General features: G+C 36.5%; 1 protein-coding gene across 1 annotated transcript in view; it reads left to right on the plus strand.

Moving 5' to 3' along the window:
- Window positions 1-20,774, plus strand: part of lrp1bb (low density lipoprotein receptor-related protein 1Bb) — a 239,920-nt gene that overhangs the window by 79,682 nt on the left and 139,464 nt on the right. The window contains exon 3 of the mRNA XM_035675905.1: window positions 5,647-5,784. Coding sequence (XP_035531798.1) covers window positions 5,647-5,784 — 138 coding nt within the window. The remainder of the gene's footprint in view (window positions 1-5,646; window positions 5,785-20,774) is intronic.

Here is a 20,774-nt window from a genome sequence, read left to right on the forward strand (position 1 = left end):
GATAGATAGATAGATAGATACCTTGTCAATTCTAGTGCTCCTCAGAGCTGTGTGCTCAGCCCCTTTCTGTTAATCCTGTGTACAACCACATCTGCAATCCTTAATATGGAGAGGACTCTGTTGTGAAGTTGTGGACGACACCACCATCATCGGCTGGACAAACAATTCATGTATTGATTAATTCATATCGACAGGAACTCAATAATCTTGCCTGGTGGTGTACAGCGTACAACCTACTGCTCAGTGTCAAGAAAACTTTAAAAATGTAAATGAAAAAGAGGCAAAGACACACACCTGTGTCTACAACAGTGGAGCTGAGGTGGAGTCGCTGAATAGTTTTAGGTTCCTGGGAAACAACATTATAAAGAACCTGTCATGGACATCTCCACCCTTGGTAAATACAAGCTCAGAAACAACTGTATTTCTTCAGGAAAATAAAATTCCCATGCCAAGTTAACTTTTACAGAGAAGCAATAGAAAACATCTTGACTGGAAGCATTACAAATTGGAATGGGATGTGCACACCCAAGGACAGGAGCACTGTGAACAACAAACAGGGGATGAAAACAGAACCCCGATCATCACTGGTACCCATCTACAGAGCATCAGTGACATCGGTGAAGTAAGGCGCCTGCACAGACCCAGCTCCCATCTGGCAAGAGATACAGAACTACTCTATCTGCTGCTGTACCAGTGGACAACAAAGCAGCTTCTTTTCTCAGGCTGTTAGACTCCTCAATTCATCCTCCGCAGGCCACCATAAATAATAGTTCATTTTTATGACATACTCATTTATATAATCGTTGTTTTTTGATTAGTATAAAGGGACTACAACTTGCATTGCATTGTACTATGATAAAAAAAATGAACCTTGTGGCTTTATATTTATGCATTTTAGTTCACTTTGTTGCCATGGAAGTGGAACTGCATGTGGCAAGATAAAAAGTGCATCACCACACATCCCAAATCTGTCCAAGGATTGGTTGCCTCAAACACAGAGTTGCGTACAAAGAGCCCATGCACTCAAATCAAGCTGAAATATGGGGGAAATAATTTGTCAGTAGCACTGTTACAAGACAATTATAAATATATCATCCCTTTCCATCAGTTATCCAAGACCCAGCATCACAGAGCCCATACATTTTATAATCCAAACATCCTTTAAGCATGACAAGTTCTGATATAGCTAGCATAAACACACACCCACAAAGAGGCACACAAGCAGAATGACTGAAATATTCATGCCTTTTAAACTTTATATTTATTCTTCCACACCAGTGACACAGTTTATGAGCCCAGAGATTAATGTTAACAACATTGCACCACTTCTGGGAACATCTTCTCTGTCATGGTTTGTTTTTATGAACTGCATGTCCTTGAATTGCGTGACACTACTGTAGCTAATAGTTAACAATGTTTGTCTTACAAAAGCAATATACATTAACCTATAATTTTTGTTAATGGATGTGTAATGTAACCTAACCACGCAAAATATAATAGTCACTGCTTATGTTTGTTGTGTAAATAACAAATAAAAAATATCACATTGTGTAAACTTGTAAATTCCTCTTTATACTGAAAGGGGAAAAATATATTTTATTGTCTACTACTTGAATTTGTTATGGTGTAGCAGGCAGTGTGTCAAAAGGTTAGTCATTACATACAAAGTAGCTGCACAAAAGCATGGTGCAAGGAGTGAAAGCTATTGCTGCCTCTGCTGTTTCTCTGCTGTTTTGGCTTCGGTTCAGATTCACCAAAATTACTTTACACTGACATCATGCTCACGATAGTGAGATAGATCAGTGATTTATGTAATAATAATAATAATAATAATGAGGTCAGGGTTTAAAACGAGTGCATACAGTAACTAATGTTATTGTAATTGTGGGATTTACCAGAAAAAAACCTGTTGCCATTATAAAGCCATTATGGGATGTCTACATTGGTGTTGCCTGAGGTCAGGCATTGGGGTGCTACTTTGATCACAGAAATAAAATGTAATCGTTATTTTTTATTTCTTAGGGATATGATGAATCCCTGTACATAGAAGTTCAAGGAGCTTCCCCTGCTGATTGATCCTCTGTTATTTTCTTTTAGGAATTAATTATTCCGCACAAACTGGCAGTGGCTCAGATTAACATGATTATCATAATGAACATAGCTGGTGAAATTCTCCCCTAGAAGCCTCTCATTTTACATTAAATAGAGGTATTAGTTTGGCCCTGCTGATTCCCCCTCATTCACTCCTCAAAGTAGGCAAATAGCAGCATGATTTTTAATTAACATGTCCTAAAATCTAAAATCTTGCTTGCAGTCCCTACAGTCTGCTATGTTCATTAAACTCACAATGCAAAAAGTTTGAGAGGTGAAATGTGATACGGCATTCACCCTTAAAGCTGACCTGCTGTACTACACAAGTCATTTCTTAGAATGTTTTGCGGCAAATTATATTTACGTTTGGAGGAGTTCATACTCAGTACATTCGCAACACAAATATATCTTTGCTTGCAGCAGTGCCAGTAATATATGTGCAGTATTTAAACTAGATGGGGATGTTTTCTTTAATTTATAGTTGTGTTATTGTAAAATAAGACATTAATAAATATTGATGCTGAACTTAAATGTTTTCCACTTTACATGAATAAGCATATCACAGTATCACTTTTTTTTCTGTACCCTACCAAGGGAACATCTGCCTTCCACTCAAGGTGTTATGATTAAACTGGTATTTTACTGGTAAGTATGCTTGCCCATTCCATCTCTGGACATTATTCATTTATCAAACCATTACTGGGACCATGCAGTTTTCATCTAAAATAATTGAAGATTTATACATCAGGAATTCCCTAATACAACAGGGACCTGCGGTTCATGTATATATTTTTCTTTTTCTGTCTGTCTGTCTGTGTTAAGCCATTTGTATTTCAAGCTTTGATGTAACAACAAACTGCAATTCTAGCTTGCACAAGTGTATGTGAGAGTGAAAGTGGACAGAGATGCAGAGTAAAGTGATTTTCTTGATTTTAAAACATGTCCCGATTTCAAGCAAAATCCCAGCTGTCAGTGAAGCTATTTATTTATTTACTTATTTAGTTAAGATATTTGGGAAGTTGAAACATTTTCAATGGCATGAAGAAAAAATGTGTCCTCAACTCAGACTCAAACCAACCAAACTGCATTTGTTTGATTCTGATCATGCGTTTCCATTGACCTAAAAAAAAATGTCTGACTTTGGCACTACCCCATTGGTAATAGAAAAAAGACATAGTAGAAGGTAGAAGGTAGAAACTAGTGCAGGCTGATAAATCCCTCTCGCAGCAATGTGACCACCGAGATGACTATAGGCAACATGTAGACTGCACCCGTTTTTATTGAGATTGTTACATTTTTCTACAGACAAACCCTTTTGCCATCACAATATTTTGACAAGTTAAACATAAATACACACATAAAAATACTATACTTTGGTTTTAACTAAATATACATAAATATATGAAATCAGTTTCAGTAGATATTTTTTTCAAGGTCTAAAATAATACAAATATCAGTGCAATACTGTAGTAATAATATTTATTTGCTTCTGAAGATGCTCATCTCACAGCTTAGCCCACTAAGTGTGCATTCTGTTTGTTTATTTATCAAATTCTTCAGAGCTAAAACAAGATATTCCAGCGTTGGTCAAGCTGTAAATCACTGCACTGTGGATCGCTTAAGAGGATCTTATATTAACTGAACATTCTATGTAGGATGTTGGGTTTAAGCATTACTCTGCACCTTGGAATGGCAAGCTAAGGAGAGAAAAGCTCCAGTGTAGCTGTCAGAGGATGTATTACATGATATAGTGCACTATCCTATATATACGACTTTGAGCAATCATCCAACATAGTACAGTAGTTTGGGAATTGACAGAGGAATTCTGAGCACCTCAGCCGTTGAGAGACCATCTGTGTATCCCTGCATGACAGATCAGAGCCACTGAATATTCATGCGCCATCCCTCCCCTTATCACATTAGATTAGAACCCATGTGGTGAGAAAGCAAGGGGAGAGGCTGACAACACCGTTACGTTGTCAGAGACCCTTACAGCTGTGTGTTAAATAGTACATTTGCCAAATGGACAATGGGCTGAATGGTCTGTGACAGTGTGTCCCTGTTCTGTAATGAGTGAAAATGTCCTGTCTATTTTAAAACAGTTACACATGAGGGATTTATTTAGGCTTGATTCCAAATGTGATTTAAGAAATGTTAGCCTTTCAAAAAGGATTTTGTTTTCCTCCTTTTCATTTTTATATAATGATTGCTTTCATAAGTCCAGAGTATATAGTAAATACATGCACACTTCAAGGCCATTGGTGATATTTTGAAAATGGAATCCTCAGTGTAGAGTAAGTAATGACAATTTTGAAAGAAGATTAAGCCTTTATAATATGTATTTTTTATAAATATTGTATAATGGATGGATTTACAAATAGTTTTTGATGTACATGAAGTCTGAAAGGAGCGCAAATATCAAAAAGTCCATTCCGCAAGGAGCTAGAAGAGAAATGAAAGGAGCGATGCTTTAAACACTTTTTGGAGCCCCGCAGATGAGGCTGCCAGTTTACTCATGTATGAAATATGAACTCTCAGAGACAAGGTCACTTATATTTGACTTACCTAAATATGGCATAAAAATAGTGTGAATCACTGGGGCTTGAAGAGATAGCCAAGAAATATCCATTAAAGAGGAAGATCTCCTGCTACCCTTTTAAAGCAATAAAAAATGCTTGGGAGGATAAACTAATAAGAGTCATTATTGTGTCAATACCGAAGCACACCTACTTGTCCACAAATCCCTTCTCTAAATCAGCTGGGGATGTCAGCCCTCATTGTAATAGCCACATTAATTGCAGCATCTCATACCTTACAAAGTAGAAATAGATGTTGTGAATCAGTAACCACTCAGTCAAGATGGTCCAAGTGTGCTTGGATGTGAATTCCTATGGGTGGTAGAACTCCGGAGATTGTTACAGATCCCTTCATGTGGGTGATAAATCTTCACATTAAGTGGCTGCAACGGCACATTGGTAATTGATATCAATGTAGTTAGGGTGGAGATGTGACACATTTACAGTGCTGGTGCACTGGTCAGCTGTGTTTTATGTGCTCTTGTGGCTGCCACATGAATGAGGGTCACCTATGTGCCTCATGAATCCTTAAACAGCTGCTCTCTGCTGTTTGCCTGGCTGGCAGGGAGAGTCGGGCAGTTTGTTATAGGACCTCACCAGTGCGGCTGCAAAGCAGTGTGGCGAACATCTGTTGTGTGTAAAGAACAATGCTGTGAAGTATAAATATATTTGCATATGCATAGGTTCTTCCGCCTCCTATAAAAGAGGTCTTGAAGTATCAGCACTTTGAGAAGGTACTCAAAAAATAGTGGGAAAAAATTGTTTGCCTGCAAAAATTACAAAAGATAAAGACAGTGAAATATGCAAATGTATTTCATATCATTGTCTTCAGTCTCCCATTGGAAGTGATACTCCATATGCTGAAAACAGCCTCATTAATGCTCATTTGGCTTTGCAGTAAACTGACAATACATGAATTATTAACGCTGTAATAAATGGAGCTACAGATTTTTGACACGTTGTTGTTTCTCTTCCTTAGGTGCACAGGAGGTGGTGATCAGATGTCCCCTTAATCACATACAATGTATCGGGACAAAAAAATGTATTCATTTCAACAAACTCTGCAATGGGGCTAGAGACTGTGAAGATGGCTATGATGAAGGAGTTCACTGTCGAGGTAAGAGTTAATAATGCTTTCATATCCCGACTCTTTACGCCTTAGGTTTAGAATGCATAAATCAATACGTATTCTCATTATGATGTTAATTAATCAGATCATGCTGATATTTGGATTATTAAGACTGTGAAATTTATTTTACACATTAAATCTGTATTACATTTGTAAAATATATAGCTGTGGAAAATGCTTTACTTTTATTCCGTGTTCCGTCTCTATGCAAGATATCTATTATACCAAACTTAAGTCAAGTAAATTTAAGATAAAATGGGTTTTTTGTTGAGTTTAAGGGTATGCATGATGGTTGATATTATAAATGATCATTTATGAAAACGTGGCCTGAGCTGACACTTTTTGACATTTGTGGTTAACCTGGTTGCCAAGGTTACTTCTCATCATCCTTCTTGTCAGAGCAGGGAAGACACACAGTGGGATGGTAGCACCAGGTGTTGTGTTGTACACAAGTTTTAGTTGTTGCTCACATTCTTAGCAACTATACCAAGCTGCTATGGACACCTGGCTTCTGTGATAAGGCAGCGTCTGCCTCATGATTTCTGCAGTCTTGGCACAACAGTGGCCCCTGTCTGGCAGAAACCACAACCTTTTTTGACCCGTAAGACAGTTAAAGTCATGCTGGGCTTTGTCTCTGTGTGAGTGGATATGGTAGCCTCTGATTCACAGCTGTGAAGAGTCCAAACGCCTGTTTGTTGGCACGGAGAAGCATAAAACTCTTGCTACAGTGTTTCATTCTTTACACTATTGCCTGCATTGATGAATTCACTTTGTAGATTGCCTGGGACCAGAGAATGGAATTAAATCAATATTGATTGAAGTGTGAAGACGGTGTAACAATATGCAAAATGTCGGTTTTGGTTTAAAAATTGCTATTTAAATTTATAGATTACCTAAAATGTACCTAGGATAAATTAAATGTCTATACAGTAGACTTCTCAGGGGATTGATGCCTGTAATGTAACTACAATAAGATGAATTGAATACTTTCCAAATCTGCAAAATTGTGACTGAGCTACAAAATGATATTCACAGGGTTAATAAAGTCTGTTCACCAAACTAAATAGCAAAGAAGAGTAAGACGTTATCAAACTCGGTTTAAATACTGTGTTCATGTCAATTTAAATAAAAATGCACAACTCAACCTGGGAGAAATGCTCAAGTCAGCCCAGATAGAACATGCAAGCAGTTTTTGCAGGCTCAGATATCTCCCATTCATGCTGCATACGTGTGTAAACACAGACAGACAAATGGCAGTAAATTCACTTATGTTGGGAGGAAGGTAATAAAAAAAATCAGCTGCTATATCAGCTACTTTTTTCTATTTTATAGATGTGCATGGGAACAAATACAATAGCCATCATGATAATACATTCATACTGCTTGCAACAGATGCCCGAAAAAGACAACAGATATAGACATCATTATAATATACTGCTAGAATACATTTAAAATGTAATAGCTGTAAGCCTCACCTTACTCTATCTTACTGGGAGCAGTAATGAGTCATTGGTCATGACCCCCCACTGAAGATTTTTTTCAAAACTGAATTCTATTCTTTTACATGTTTCTTTAATTTAAAATAAAAAAAACCCCAAAGACTTCCTTTATTTAGTAACTACAGAAAAATTGCACAGAACTATTTCCCCCCTTATAGCTAACCTTGTATTGGTATCTCAAAGACCAAAGAATAGAAAGAATTAATGAAGCATCTTCATGCAACACTAAAAGTCACACAATCTATTTAATTCAATTAAATTTTATTTGTACAGCGCCAATTCATAACAGTTATCTNNTTTGTATAGCACCAATTCATAACTGAAGTTATCTCAGGACACTTTGTAAATAATGTTATAAGAAGTTCGGTGTAGACCTGCTCTATTTGAAGAGACCCAACAGTACCACCATGAGCAAGCACTTGGCGACGGGGGAAAGTTTTACAGTTATATTACAGTTATTGAAAAATATATTTCCTGTATCTCAAAATTAGTACTTAAAAAATCTCTTTATATTATATATATATATATATATTTATATATATATTTTTTAGATAAATGAGCTACCAGATTTTTTTGTCTGTTCAAGGTTTGCATGTTTTTGTAAAGAGTTGTATATGCAACACTGTCAACTGGTATAATACATTTGATATTTGTTAGAAAAATGAATCCAAAACTTAAAGTAGTTTTATAGACCCTCGTTTCAGGACCTCCAATATCCATTTATTTATCAATATGTCATTTTTCCCTCCAACATGCAATGAGTGAGGATAGAGCCGCACTTGAATTACCGATAAATCCAGAAAGCATGTATGCTCTCAGTTTAATTTGGATGTACTACACTTTAAATGTGTTGTTCAAAAAGTCAGGGTTAGAATGTCAGCCCACGACTACCAAACAATGGATTTACTGCATATTTCATTCTGTGTCACACTCCATATGTTCTTTCACAGTAATGGCAACTTTCTGTTTCACTCAAGTATACATCGTTAACAATAACTGTAACAAAATCTGTGTAGCAAACATTAAGAATATTTCCAATGTAAATCTAGAAACTAATACTCTCTATGGCTTTATAGGTGCTTTAACAACATCTGCTTTTTCACTTTCTATTGTTATCTCCTGTTACTAACCTTGCTATGGCCTTGCATAGACCTTAAAGGGTAGCTTCAGTATTTTTCTGGATCCATGTTCTTGTGTCTCAGTGACTAATGGCAACAACAATTTTTTAAATTGGTCTAGTATTGAGCGAGAGGGCTGCTGGAATCTTTAAGGACAATTGCATACTGTCAGTGCACGTCCACTGAAACTGCTTGTTTTTCCCACTGATGATTGTTAGTGTAAATGTCTGACAAAATGATGTAATTGATCCATATAGAGCTTTGTGTAAAAGAGTAAGATCCTTTTTTGTTAAACAGAAACAGTAGTTATGTCGCTCAGTTCAAAGCAAACAAACTCTATTGACAAAAACGTCATTTCAACACATGGATTATTGCAACATTGTAACACTTCATGCAAACACTTCATAAAACTCACCAAAACCATCTTGGTTTGTTTTCCACTGTTCCAATAATCTCAATGACTTAGATTCTGACTTTACAGGTCATTTTCCCCAACAATCTGAGCCAATCAGTGGCAAAAACAAGCAGTTTTATCGGACATTCATTGACGGTGCGCAATTGCCCACAAAGAATATGTTGCAGCCAGTTTTTTGGCTCAATAACCTCTCGCTCAATACTGCACCCATTTCAAAAATAGTTTTTGCCATTAGTCACTTAGAGAAACATGGGGAAATACAGTCCAGGTTAAAAAATACCTAAGTTCCCTTTTCAGAGATTTTACATTATTCTTGTCAAATATATGTCATTTTATTCATATATCTTGTCAGTGGATAGGTAACATGACATAAAAAATCCTTTAAATGCCACTTTCTGATGTGTATGAGTATGTGGTCTCTAACAATCCACCTCTTTGACCTCCTTGCCTAAAGCAGTACAAAATGGATTCTTTCACAAAGAATAAATTAGTTTGGTTGAAAATAGGAATTTGTTTTCTTTCTACACAATTTTTGATTTCATGTTAATGAACTCAGTTTGTGTGGCGCCATCATTCTGCTTAAGTTCACTCAGGGACGCATACTGTACAGTGTGCTTAGTCCCTCATGGACAGACCACATTCTTTGGGAAGCAGGAGAAATTGAGGTCACCAAAGAGAAGTTTTAGGCAACCAGCTGGGTCTCTTACAAAACTTTTTTTCCCTCCCTTTCCTGCCCACCTCTTATGAATATACATGCTGAACATCCCGAGAGGCCTTGATATGAAGGTGCCCAGATGGAAAACCACCAACTCTTTTCGTTCACCTTCAGGAAACTCATTCTTAATCGTATGCTCATGGCTGTGCCGTGGGATCTCAGAAGTCTCTTCTGCTTGCATTGAGGAAGAATTACATAAACACAATTCAGCTTCAGACTTCATATGTTATCTTAGGGCAGTCCCAGAAAGTAAACAATAAACTAATTTCTTCCAAATGAACATGGTGAATAAAAGAAACAGGCTGCAGCTTAGAAACTGAATTTGGAGACTTTATCAACCCTTGGCATTAGGTCTCTCCAGGATTTGAAAATAAAAGCTTAATTGTGATGTCAATCTTAATCCATGTCTGTTCAAATTGTTTACTCAATGTTTTCACTTTTTCACCAAAATGTGTTACATATCAAATTGCTGTCTTAACAAAGTACGACAAAATGATAAAAATACATATTTGTCAGTACTAAGCTCTCAAGTTTGCTTCGCTTTTTTGAAACAGTGATACAATCTGACTGGAGACTATATCATAATTGCACATACAGCAGTGTCATCAAAGATCACTAGATAGATTGATAGATGCCAACTGAACACTGTCACTTTGCTGTCTCTAAGTGAATGTCAGAAATGCAGCCTTGACTATATATAGTGCAGGATATTACATAACTCAATGATATAAACCCAGTGACATTTTGCTTAACATTTAATTTACTGTTCATTTCCACAGCAGTTTGGTTACGGTCTTAGTTATTATATGATAATTACCTTCGAGTTTAAACAGGTTATGACATTTGATTGAATTTATTTTTTCATTGCTTAAAACATTGGAGGTCCATTTATTGAATTGTATCCTGGTAATGTTGCTTCGTAATTAAATATTCTGCATAATGGTTTTAATTACTTTTGTGCTGACACTAGTACATCATAGCTGACACTTTTCTGCGCAAAGAGTGAATACAACTGTTTGTGTCTGAGTGCCCAGGAAGATCATCAGCATTGAGTTTTATGAGTCAGATACAGATTATAAAAACATGATAGCCTCAGCTCAGTTTTCATAGCAGTGTGAATATTGGCAAAAGCAAACTGTTTTCATGACCTTGCAATTCAATGCTTTGCCCATTCATATTGTATCTTGTGCCCTTCCCAGTGCAAATGATGCAAAGGTAGGACAACATGCACTTAAATGGGAGTTGCACATACATTGTAGCACAATTTCCAACCAGTAATTACATGTAGATCCAGGTTGAAATGACTGTTTTACTGATCTATAGCAAAAAATACCATAAATAGAATTTGCAGTTCCAGTTTACTTAAGGGAAAAAACTATTCTGCTGTGATGAGATTTTCTTTCTTCATAATTTGTATCCCTAGACTGAAATAAAGATAATTTCAAATACTATAATAGGCACAAGTATTTAGCTGCCTTAACTGACAAAATTGCACAAAGCCTTAATCAACAAGCATATTTATGGATTTATATTGCAGTTAATACTAAACTGCAATGCAATTATGTTCTTAATGTAGGTCTTACTAATTTTGAAACGGGTGAGCTGTAACGCATGTAACACAGGTGAGTGCTAATATGAGAAAGGCATGCAGTTCACATCTTTCACTTCTAGTGACATTTAGACGATACATTAATAAGTACTCTGGTATTTTTGTCCCTGACTAAGCTCGACCCCAACCATTACATTCATCATTAATAACCTAATTTAATAATAGCTCATGACTACTTGACATTTACTGCAGAATCAGTCAGCATCATTTGTTAATGGTGAAGTATGGAGCAGAAACATTTCCTACTAAACAGGCCAATTTGAATATCAAAAATACAATAGATATACTTAATTCCTTGTTAACCATCCAGTCTTAAAAGAGTGACACCTGCGAGGCCGGTTCAGACACTGCAAAAACTACAGTGTGACTGTGACTTAACTCACATACTGTATACACATAGCCCTACTCTAATGTAGTGTTCTGTTTAAGCTGTCACACATGTCCCCACTCTCTCATTCCTAACGAAAGACCTGTTTCCCTACTCACAATACATAGCTGCCACAGTTATTTCTGGCGCTCACTATTCCATTCACCCCCCTGTAGACTCTGATTCTGAGGTTTCCCCTAGTGAGGAAGTTTGTTGCTCCATGATCTTTCTCCTCTGTCTTTGTGCTAAGCCTTTAGGTGTATTCTCAGAGGGAAAAATGGATCAATGTTCTGTATCAACTATCTAATACCTAGTCTGTCTAAATTTGTTTCGCGTGAGTTGAATGAATGTGCTTTTATGATTGTTAAAATTTGTGGATTGGAACCCTACAGTCCCACTGTTTAAGTTGTTTAAGGCTTAGGCATGAACTCATTGCTGCATCAGTCAACACATCAGTAATCTTGGAGTAAATTGTAACTAAGTCTTTACTCAAGTACAGGTACTTATACTTGAGTATTTCCATTTGATTGGACTATATCTCAGAAGCAAATATAATAAATTTGTTCAACAGCTGTAGTTACTTGCTACTTTTCAGATTGCAATTTTCCATAACCTTTTCTGTACCCTTCTTCATACCTTCCTGCAAGAGAAGTCTGTTTTTCTTTTCACATAATCTAAAATACAAAACTGTGTGTAATTTGTATTTGACTGAAAGCAGGCTGGTATTTATTTGCAGCTGTTAAAATGTCACACTTGAAATTATTGTTTCTCATTTGGAACCTTAAAGCTTCCATTTTGAAATAATGACTTACCATTTTGAGTCTTTTGTTTTGTGTTTTCTCTTGCGAGGCAGCTCTTTTTGTACGTAAGTTCCAAATAAAATAAGAAAATAATCAAATGTGATTAAGTACGGTACAGTATGGTTATTTTAAACAATTTCTTATAGGATTTACAGAACAGTCACTGTATTGTGGTATATATGATTGGTATTAAATAATGGTGATAGAATGAAAGAATGATCTTGTACTGAAAGAAGATTTTACCTATAGCAGGTAGCTCAACAGTTAGAGTGTAAAAGACAGCTAGTGAACAGAGTTGTCAGAATCTCTCTGTTAAACTTTCAGGCATATCCTGTCATCATTTTAAGCTTATCACCTTAAAAGCGCCTGAACAAAACTGAGACCTCAAGTGTTCAGAATTGTGAAACAGTTTTCCTGTCAGTCTGTGAAGCTAACATCAGTGTCAGCAGTATCATTAGGTGTTGTCAGTCCAATTTCAAAATAGTGTCTGATATGATTTGCCAGCAGTTTGTTAAGACTGGCCAACTCTTAACAATAAATATATCACTTTTTAATTTCAATATTAAAAACAAGATATTGTTATATCTGAAATCATTTAAAGTTAATCCATATAATAATACAAATATATTGAGATTTAGAGGACACATTAAAGGATACATATTTGCTCTGATCTGCAAAAAATGACTTGCGAAATGAATAACAAGGTTTATGACAGAATGAAACGACAAATGTACCAACACTGTCACAAACTGCTTCCTATAAGCTAGTTGGTTGTGATTAAATATATGACTGGACTTGCAGTGTCAACCTGTGCCAGTCTCGCTCTCTCCAAGCAGAAAATCGTCAGCAAAAATAATCCATTGAATGCCGCTGAACGTTACAATGATGAGGTGCGGCTGCCTCTCCCAGCACTTTGCGATGACAGGCTCTCTAATGTATTTGATTCCAAAATATATGGATCTATTTCTGCCACGTAGGGGTAATCTGGACTTTTATGCAGCGATGATTTCCATGTCATAGCACAACTTGTCAAAGGCAATGTGTTTGCCCTCTACGGAGAACACACTGATTTAAGCTATTTAGGGATTTAAATTATAGTTCTAGAGTACATTGGCTGAAAAGTAGCAGAAAAGAAGTGAGAAAACATTATTTCAGTGGTTCATCTTCTTTGGCAAATGCATACCTTAATTGTTTTTTTTTTCCATATATATATGTTTCTGACTGACATTCTGACACTAAAAATAATACAGAAAATATTTATATAAAATTTTCTTAAGTTTATAATGATAAAGCTCTGAAAAACAAACAATGTCAAACATGAACCTTCCCTCCCACCCCTCTGTCTCTGAACAACATTCAATTATCTCACTTGATTAACTTTTCATTACGACAACTCAAACAAACAAACACTTTTCTCCAGGGTGAAGGAGCCTGTGATAAGTGATGCTCTTGTTCCAAAATGACTAGCCATGAATACAGCTCAATAATTTTTTTAGTGTTTCCCTCAGTAGGTTGAAAATGTGCTGCCAACCAGCCTTGTAGACTGTAACATATTAGCATATTTATTAAATGTTTGCCCCTCTAATGGATGGAACATTTACAGTAAGTAGCTAGTCAAAGTGATCGCTCTCCTCTCTCCGGTGGTACTCTGCAATGTGCTATGGTTTTTTACTGTGTTATTCTAGCTCACTGCAGTCACTTTACCAGAGAAGATGAGGCTGTAATTTTCAATAGTGTTTTATTTCCTACTTCTGCTGTCAATACAGATGCAGCTGATTATTTAAAAGTAATTTCCAAGGAATTTGTCAAAGTATTACATGTATTAAAGTTATCTAATTTTAAATTCTGTGTCAGATTTCCAGGCCTTGTTATCCTGGTAACACTGGTTAGGTTTGACTGCCAGGCTCCACTACACACTATATAAATAACAGCAGACACTGGCAATCAATATTTCATGCATCTTACTTTGTTGTTCCACAATCTGGCAAGATATTGTCACTCATATCATTACTCTCCCTAATATGAGGAAACAATCTGGTGTCATCAAATCCTATTACAGCGGATTTTCTTCCTCAGGAGTGGTTAGAATTAAAGTTTCATTGTTTGCTGGAAGATTTCGACACCCACACCCATAATGTTTCTTCCAATATTTAAGGGCATGTCAGAAGCCTGGCAGTGTACCAGTTCTCAAATCCCTCAGCGAATTGTGCTTTGAGGGATTAACAACATTTACTGTCACATTTGAGCCCTAGTTTGAGCTACAGGATTACAGTTTTTTGAAAACTACATGTATATGTGCATGTATCTCTCAATTTCTTGGAGAAATTATACCTTCTAGAGACCATCCGGACAGCTTCATGTCACATCAAAGCCGACATACTTAAGCTTCTCAGATAACTTTCCAAAGCCTTGTCAATAAATGGTGTCACTACAATCATTGCACATCTTATACAAATAATATTTCCCTGCACACACTTCTGGAAACTCTTGAATGTTTGAACCCTAGGGAATTCATGACCCAATTTCATCTTTGTGGAATCAATCTTGTCATTCCTGCCACCCAGAGGATACCAACCACAGCTACATACCTACAGAGTGGGTTAAGCTCCTAATTTATAGGTGAGAAATCCACTCATTAAAGGTCCTTCAGCCAGCCATGGTGTACCTCCTGTGTTGGGCTTGCATCTTAATTTGGTCCCACTTTAATTGCAGGCCTTGACTGCAAACAGAGTTTCTGGCTCTTCACAGACAAAGGCCATGGCTATTCCTGAAGGAAAGCTATAATTAGGCCAGATGGGGCAATCTGACTGTTAGCCTTGGGTTAGTCTTTTCTCGCCCATGGTGAGGCTTCTTGTTTGTATTGGCAGAGAGACAGTGCCGCACTCACCATTCATACTCTGCCATCTGTGTGGCTGAATGTGGAAGGTCTGAGAAACTTCTGCTCAAGTGGTCTGTTAGATAGCTGACTTTTTGTTTAAACGATGCCGTGGAGTGAACTTTTTGTCCTAAATAGGCAGAAACTCAATTTACTGTATTGTGTCAATGATATGAATAAACAAGGTTGAACTGAATTATCCTCACTTTTGTACAAGTTAATGTAAATTATGATGATACTAAAACTATCGTGAGTATTCGTTAATTTTTTCTACCAAACCATTTTAGGATTTGTGGAAATAGCATCTAAGATTCAGGCCTCTTGGTGGGCATCACAAATGGCAGCTGTTGACTGACACTTTGAGTGCTAGTGTTGCTAGGAGACGCTCTTGTCAACTTCTGTGGTGCCCTTCTAACTAGAGCACATCATAGCCCTGTAAACATTGATATAAGAGGTGTTTTTCCCATTTTCAACAAAGCCCCATGGCATTGTTTATGTACCATTACTGAATCCCTTCACAACATTCAACATTCAGGAAGACCCATTTCATGTTTAAGTTGATATTCCACTCGCTAACATTAACACTGATTCTTAACAGATTGTACTTTGAGGTCATGTTATTGTATATAAATACCTGCTATGTCATCTGCAGCTCAGTGTTATGTTAAATCTCTTTCTTGGGTCCAGTTATGACGAGGACTGTAACCTCAGCACTTCATTCTTTACCCTGTGATTCAAGTGAGACAAAGCAATGTACAGAGTCACAGAAAAGCGGACAAAGTGCTGAAATGAAAGAGGGAGCTAAGCATTGGCTAACAATGTTGGCAACTGTGTGGGTGTGGGAACTAAAGTGATATTAGGGCCTGCAAAGAGATTGCACACATCAAATTACCATCAATCAACACTAATGTATAAACTACTGTTTGTAGAAAAACATAACTTAAATGTCTTCGTTATGTTAATTTGAATTAAACAAAAAAAAAAAAGTACCCATGTCAAAACAAAAAGTGTACTGAAATTACTCATTATATACACTAAGGTATGGGTCATCTCATGACATAAAATGACCATGATGGTAATGGTTGATCTGTACACAGACTTAAATAATCATCAGTCTCCTATTATATTATTGTATGTGATAAATGTACCACTATTTAAAAGCTGCATTGAACAATATCTGTGCTCTAAATTGGTTGGTCTACTCCCAATAGTGAAAACTGAACTTCATGGTTTGTGTTAATTCAAGCACACTACGCAGTCTGCCAGAGACGTATTGACATTGCAAATTTCCAGATTACTGATAGAATTTAAGTAAATCATAATTTTCTCAAAACGCCTACAACAAAGCCGCAGAACCTCCTCTTAGCTTCACATATCTCAACCCACCCTTTTTTTAACCAGGCATAATGTGAAAACAGATGGAATTAATTTTGTGCAATTGCTAGAATCATTCTGTTGATACATCTGATTAGAGCAAATTAGACTGCAGTTGACTGCAAATTAGATCGGCCTTGCTGTTTTGAATGCATATGCCTTCGTGTTTCACACCGAGTAACATTTAACCACATATTTTAGTCATTCCAACATATTACAAATCTGAGTTTTCTGTATTGCGAAAGGGTATTGGATGACTAGGCTCACATTGTTTACTGTTTTATATCTGTTTGTTCAGCACCTCATAAATATTTCTGCCTGTGCTCTGAACTTCAGCAGTCCCTTCTTTTCTGGTGCAGTCATTATACTTAGTAGAGAAGATAATACAACAAATTAAGTATGCTGTTTCTCACGTCATTGTTGTGGTTACAATTCACAACTTGAGTGTACTCTTTTTTTGACAAAGCGTCTTTCAACACAGCTGCAATTATCCCTCATTTACAGAAGATGACATTTAAGGGATATGTTTTCATTATTACCAGTATTAAATATTATTAATCACAAAGGGTATAGATCAGAGAATATGAAACTCTTTTGTACCTAACTTCCTAAAGCACATTTATTTCACATCCAGTGTATTTGCAGACCATAGTATCAAGGCCACCACATGTACTTCACAATTGACTTATGTTCTCAGAGGTAGCAATGCAAAGCTTTAGATACGTGAAAAGCATCAGGCAGGCACAGTAGCAGATATGCAATCCCTGCAGCACTCTGTGTTTGCCAAGAGGGAAAGCTGATCATCTGGCGTCTTTGAGCAGATATAAGGATTAGCTTTGAATATCTTCAGCCCGGCATGTAGTCATTTTGCATACTGCTTCACAACAGGGAAGCATACCAGTTACCGTACCGCGCAATGAATAATAATGCACAGGTCACATGGGGTCCGCACACAAGCCTGAGAACGAGTAAACAGAGATGGCTGGAAGCAGTGCCAGTTTTTGACCCACCTGTCAAGGACTGACTTTTTTGTTTAAAGTACCTAATTCCTCAAAATATTCCAGGCAGGGTATTAATACACATTTTTCATGGTGCTGTATCGGTTTCTTTTTTTATTCATATAAAAATGTGGAAAGGTTTGCAGGTTTGCAGGTTTCATATAGAGTCGGGATGTAACTATACAGATATACATTATTTGGATCTGAACTGGAGCAGTAATACAATCTGAACTTATACATACTATCGCACATCCTCTTGTCTATTTTTGCACACTTCTGCTCTACATGAGAATTCAAAGACAAATAGCCTACCGATTTTTTTTTAAGTATGAGAGAGGCTACAGTTTCAGAACACAGCTTTCTCTTTCAGAGCCATCATAAGAGGTAGCCAGTCAGGAACCTGTTTCATACAAAACCATTGTTTTTCTCTGATTTGATGGACACAGTATATTCAAAGTGCATGGCTCAAAAAGTATGTTTAAACTCAGCCATTCAAATGCTAATGTATCAGAAAGATAGCAGCCAGTGACAATGTGTCTCTCCAAGCAGACAAATTCTACCGGCACGTGGCTCTTTGTAGGTGTAATTCTGGTTATTTTCAACCTGTGCCTTTTTCCCAGCCATTGCCATCATGATGGCTGATTGTATTCAATGTTTTGTCATTTCATTGTTGAGGTTTATTATGCCAGGAGTGCTGTTCTCTAGTCCACCCCAGTGTGTCCAGCACAATCTCACTTCATATAACCCTAAAAATAACCAAAACACATCCTCCTCCTCTGAGTTAGTTTGACATTAATGCTTTGCTCTTCCAGCTAGTTTCTCATATTCAGAGAAAGTGTGGTTTGAAGACAGCATCAGATGGAGTGACACATGTGACATTTAGCTCACACTTAAAATATAGCCTATTGTATGTGGTTTTTGTGTTAATTGAAGTTATGTGAAAAGACTTGATTTTGCTACTTTGCCGGTGTGGCTGTCAGTTTGGCCTTCATGATATGAATGGAAGCCAATTGTCATTGTTAGTTGCAGCTACAGAGGAACTCAACAGTGAATGAAGGTTTAAACTTATAAAACATACAATCATCAAGATGACATAAACTTGTACAATGTGACCAAGATATGAGGTAATTCAGAGCCTGTTTGGCTGTATAGAAAGAGCAAGCTCAGGCTGAAATGCAGTGTGTAACAGTGCTAACAAACCGACTGTTGCATTCATTTTCAGAGGGTAGAACTTTAATGGCTCCTTGTTAAATTGAGCTGAAAATGCATTTTGAAAGAAAGTGACAGTTGTGTGTTTCTCTAAGTGTTTGTGTATTTTTGTATGCATGCATGTATGTACAGTATGAGTATATTCATATTTATGTTTTTGTGCAAGCTGTTTTTCTTCTGAACATTTGTAGTATTTATTTTTTGTCATATAGAAATATGAAATCCTTTTTTTGACTTAAATCTTGAACATCTCGCCTTAAGTTAATGTACAGAGTAAAGGAATGAGCTCCTGAAATGTGGTATTTTTGGTATTTTTACTGTAGATTTGCAGACAAATATACTAAGAGCTCTAAGGCAGTAGAAATTCCATTAACTTAGGCTATCAACAGAATACCCTCATATCACCTTAGAGATTTTCATAAAGATGGGTCAGAGACAGTGGCTTTGCATTCTGACTCGACAGATATGATGCGGTGCAATAAGCCCTCCTATTCACATAAATGTTTTGTCTGTACTTTAAGGCTTAATCTGGCAGCATTACATTTCCTGCAAAACCTCTTAGCCAATGCAAATTAGTTATATGTGAACATAATGTTAGGAGGCAGGATTATATATTTACAGGTTATACGAGTACAGTAATCTCAGCAACAGGAACTGGAAATTTCAAACTTTAATGCCTAAGGAGAGTTTCTTCCAGGCTTTATTATAAATACTTTGGAATTGTTATTACCTTGCTTAACTTTTTTGACTTGTTTGGTGGTTTTAAAAAAACTCTCTTATATAGATGTTAGTTTGTCTCAAAAGGTACCTTATGTGTTAACTTGTGTCTTAGTGGGGAAAAAATTACTTGTTTTGTGAACATTTCTCCTGTATGTATTGTTGTAAACTTCCACTTTCTGTGCAATTTGAAGCTGGGGTAGTTTCAGCAGTCAGAACAATTTGGCCCCATACCAATACATCACTATACACCGAGCAAGAGCAGCATACAGCTGAAATCACTCTCAGATGAGGGGTCATTTGATAACTGGAAAAACAGTAAACAGGCTTCTATTTTCAATTATAGTTTAGACGAAATGCTGATTTTCACCCCTAACTCAAAATATTCAATTATTCATTTGACTGTATTGTAATTTATGTAATTTTTTATGTAATTTATATCAAAAAAATACAGTAGCTTAAAGCTTAAAAAAACAATCTGTAGCATTCAGTAGTGGCAAGAGGGGAAGTTGCAAATTACAACCATTTGAATACAGCTCAGCCTTTTAACCGCATAGGGGAAACTTGTGAAAAATGTCCAGTGTTTGGTTTATCCATTCTGGGCTACTGTAGAAACAAGTTCAACATAGTGGCCTCCATGAAAGAGGTCCTGCTCCCTCTGTAGATAAAAACGACTCATTAGAAGGTAACAAAAACAATTCTTATACTCAGCTAATTATACACCAAGCATATCTAATAATATTATATTCCATCTCTGCAAATAGATGCTTACACATACTGGACCTTTAATATTTGAACAAAACGTGTGTGTGCATGAATTTTGGGTGTGCATGAGTTTTGTACATGATGAAAATATATATCAAATATGTGCACAAATGATTATATTCCTAATTAAGATAAATCCTAGTATGATTAAAAAATATTGTTTTGTCTGCTTCTAATTAATGATTTTATGTCATGTCTTGTCTAGTGTGGAGTCTTATTTTGTCTCCCACCTAGCAACTTGCAAATGCTTGCACATTTTTAGTTAGTTAGGTTAGGTTAAACCTCTTAGGTTAGGTTAAACCACTAGCCTGACAGTGACACCTTTCTTGTGGGCGAATAAATGGAGTATAGAACTGTCACAAAATGATTAATGTCAACAACATATCCTTTTAAACACAGAAAAGCAACATGCCTCTCTGAAATAGTTTGTTTCTAGATTCTCTTTAAAATGTATTGAGCACTCTGCTACTCCAGAATCCTTTCACCACTATGAGCCAGTGAGGAGTATTAATAAATA

Source organism: Morone saxatilis, unplaced genomic scaffold, assembly GCF_004916995.1.
Source record: "Morone saxatilis isolate NCDOM2014 unplaced genomic scaffold, NCSU_SB_2.0 Contig5, whole genome shotgun sequence".
In the NCBI taxonomy this organism is placed as follows: Eukaryota; Metazoa; Chordata; class Actinopteri; family Moronidae; genus Morone; species Morone saxatilis.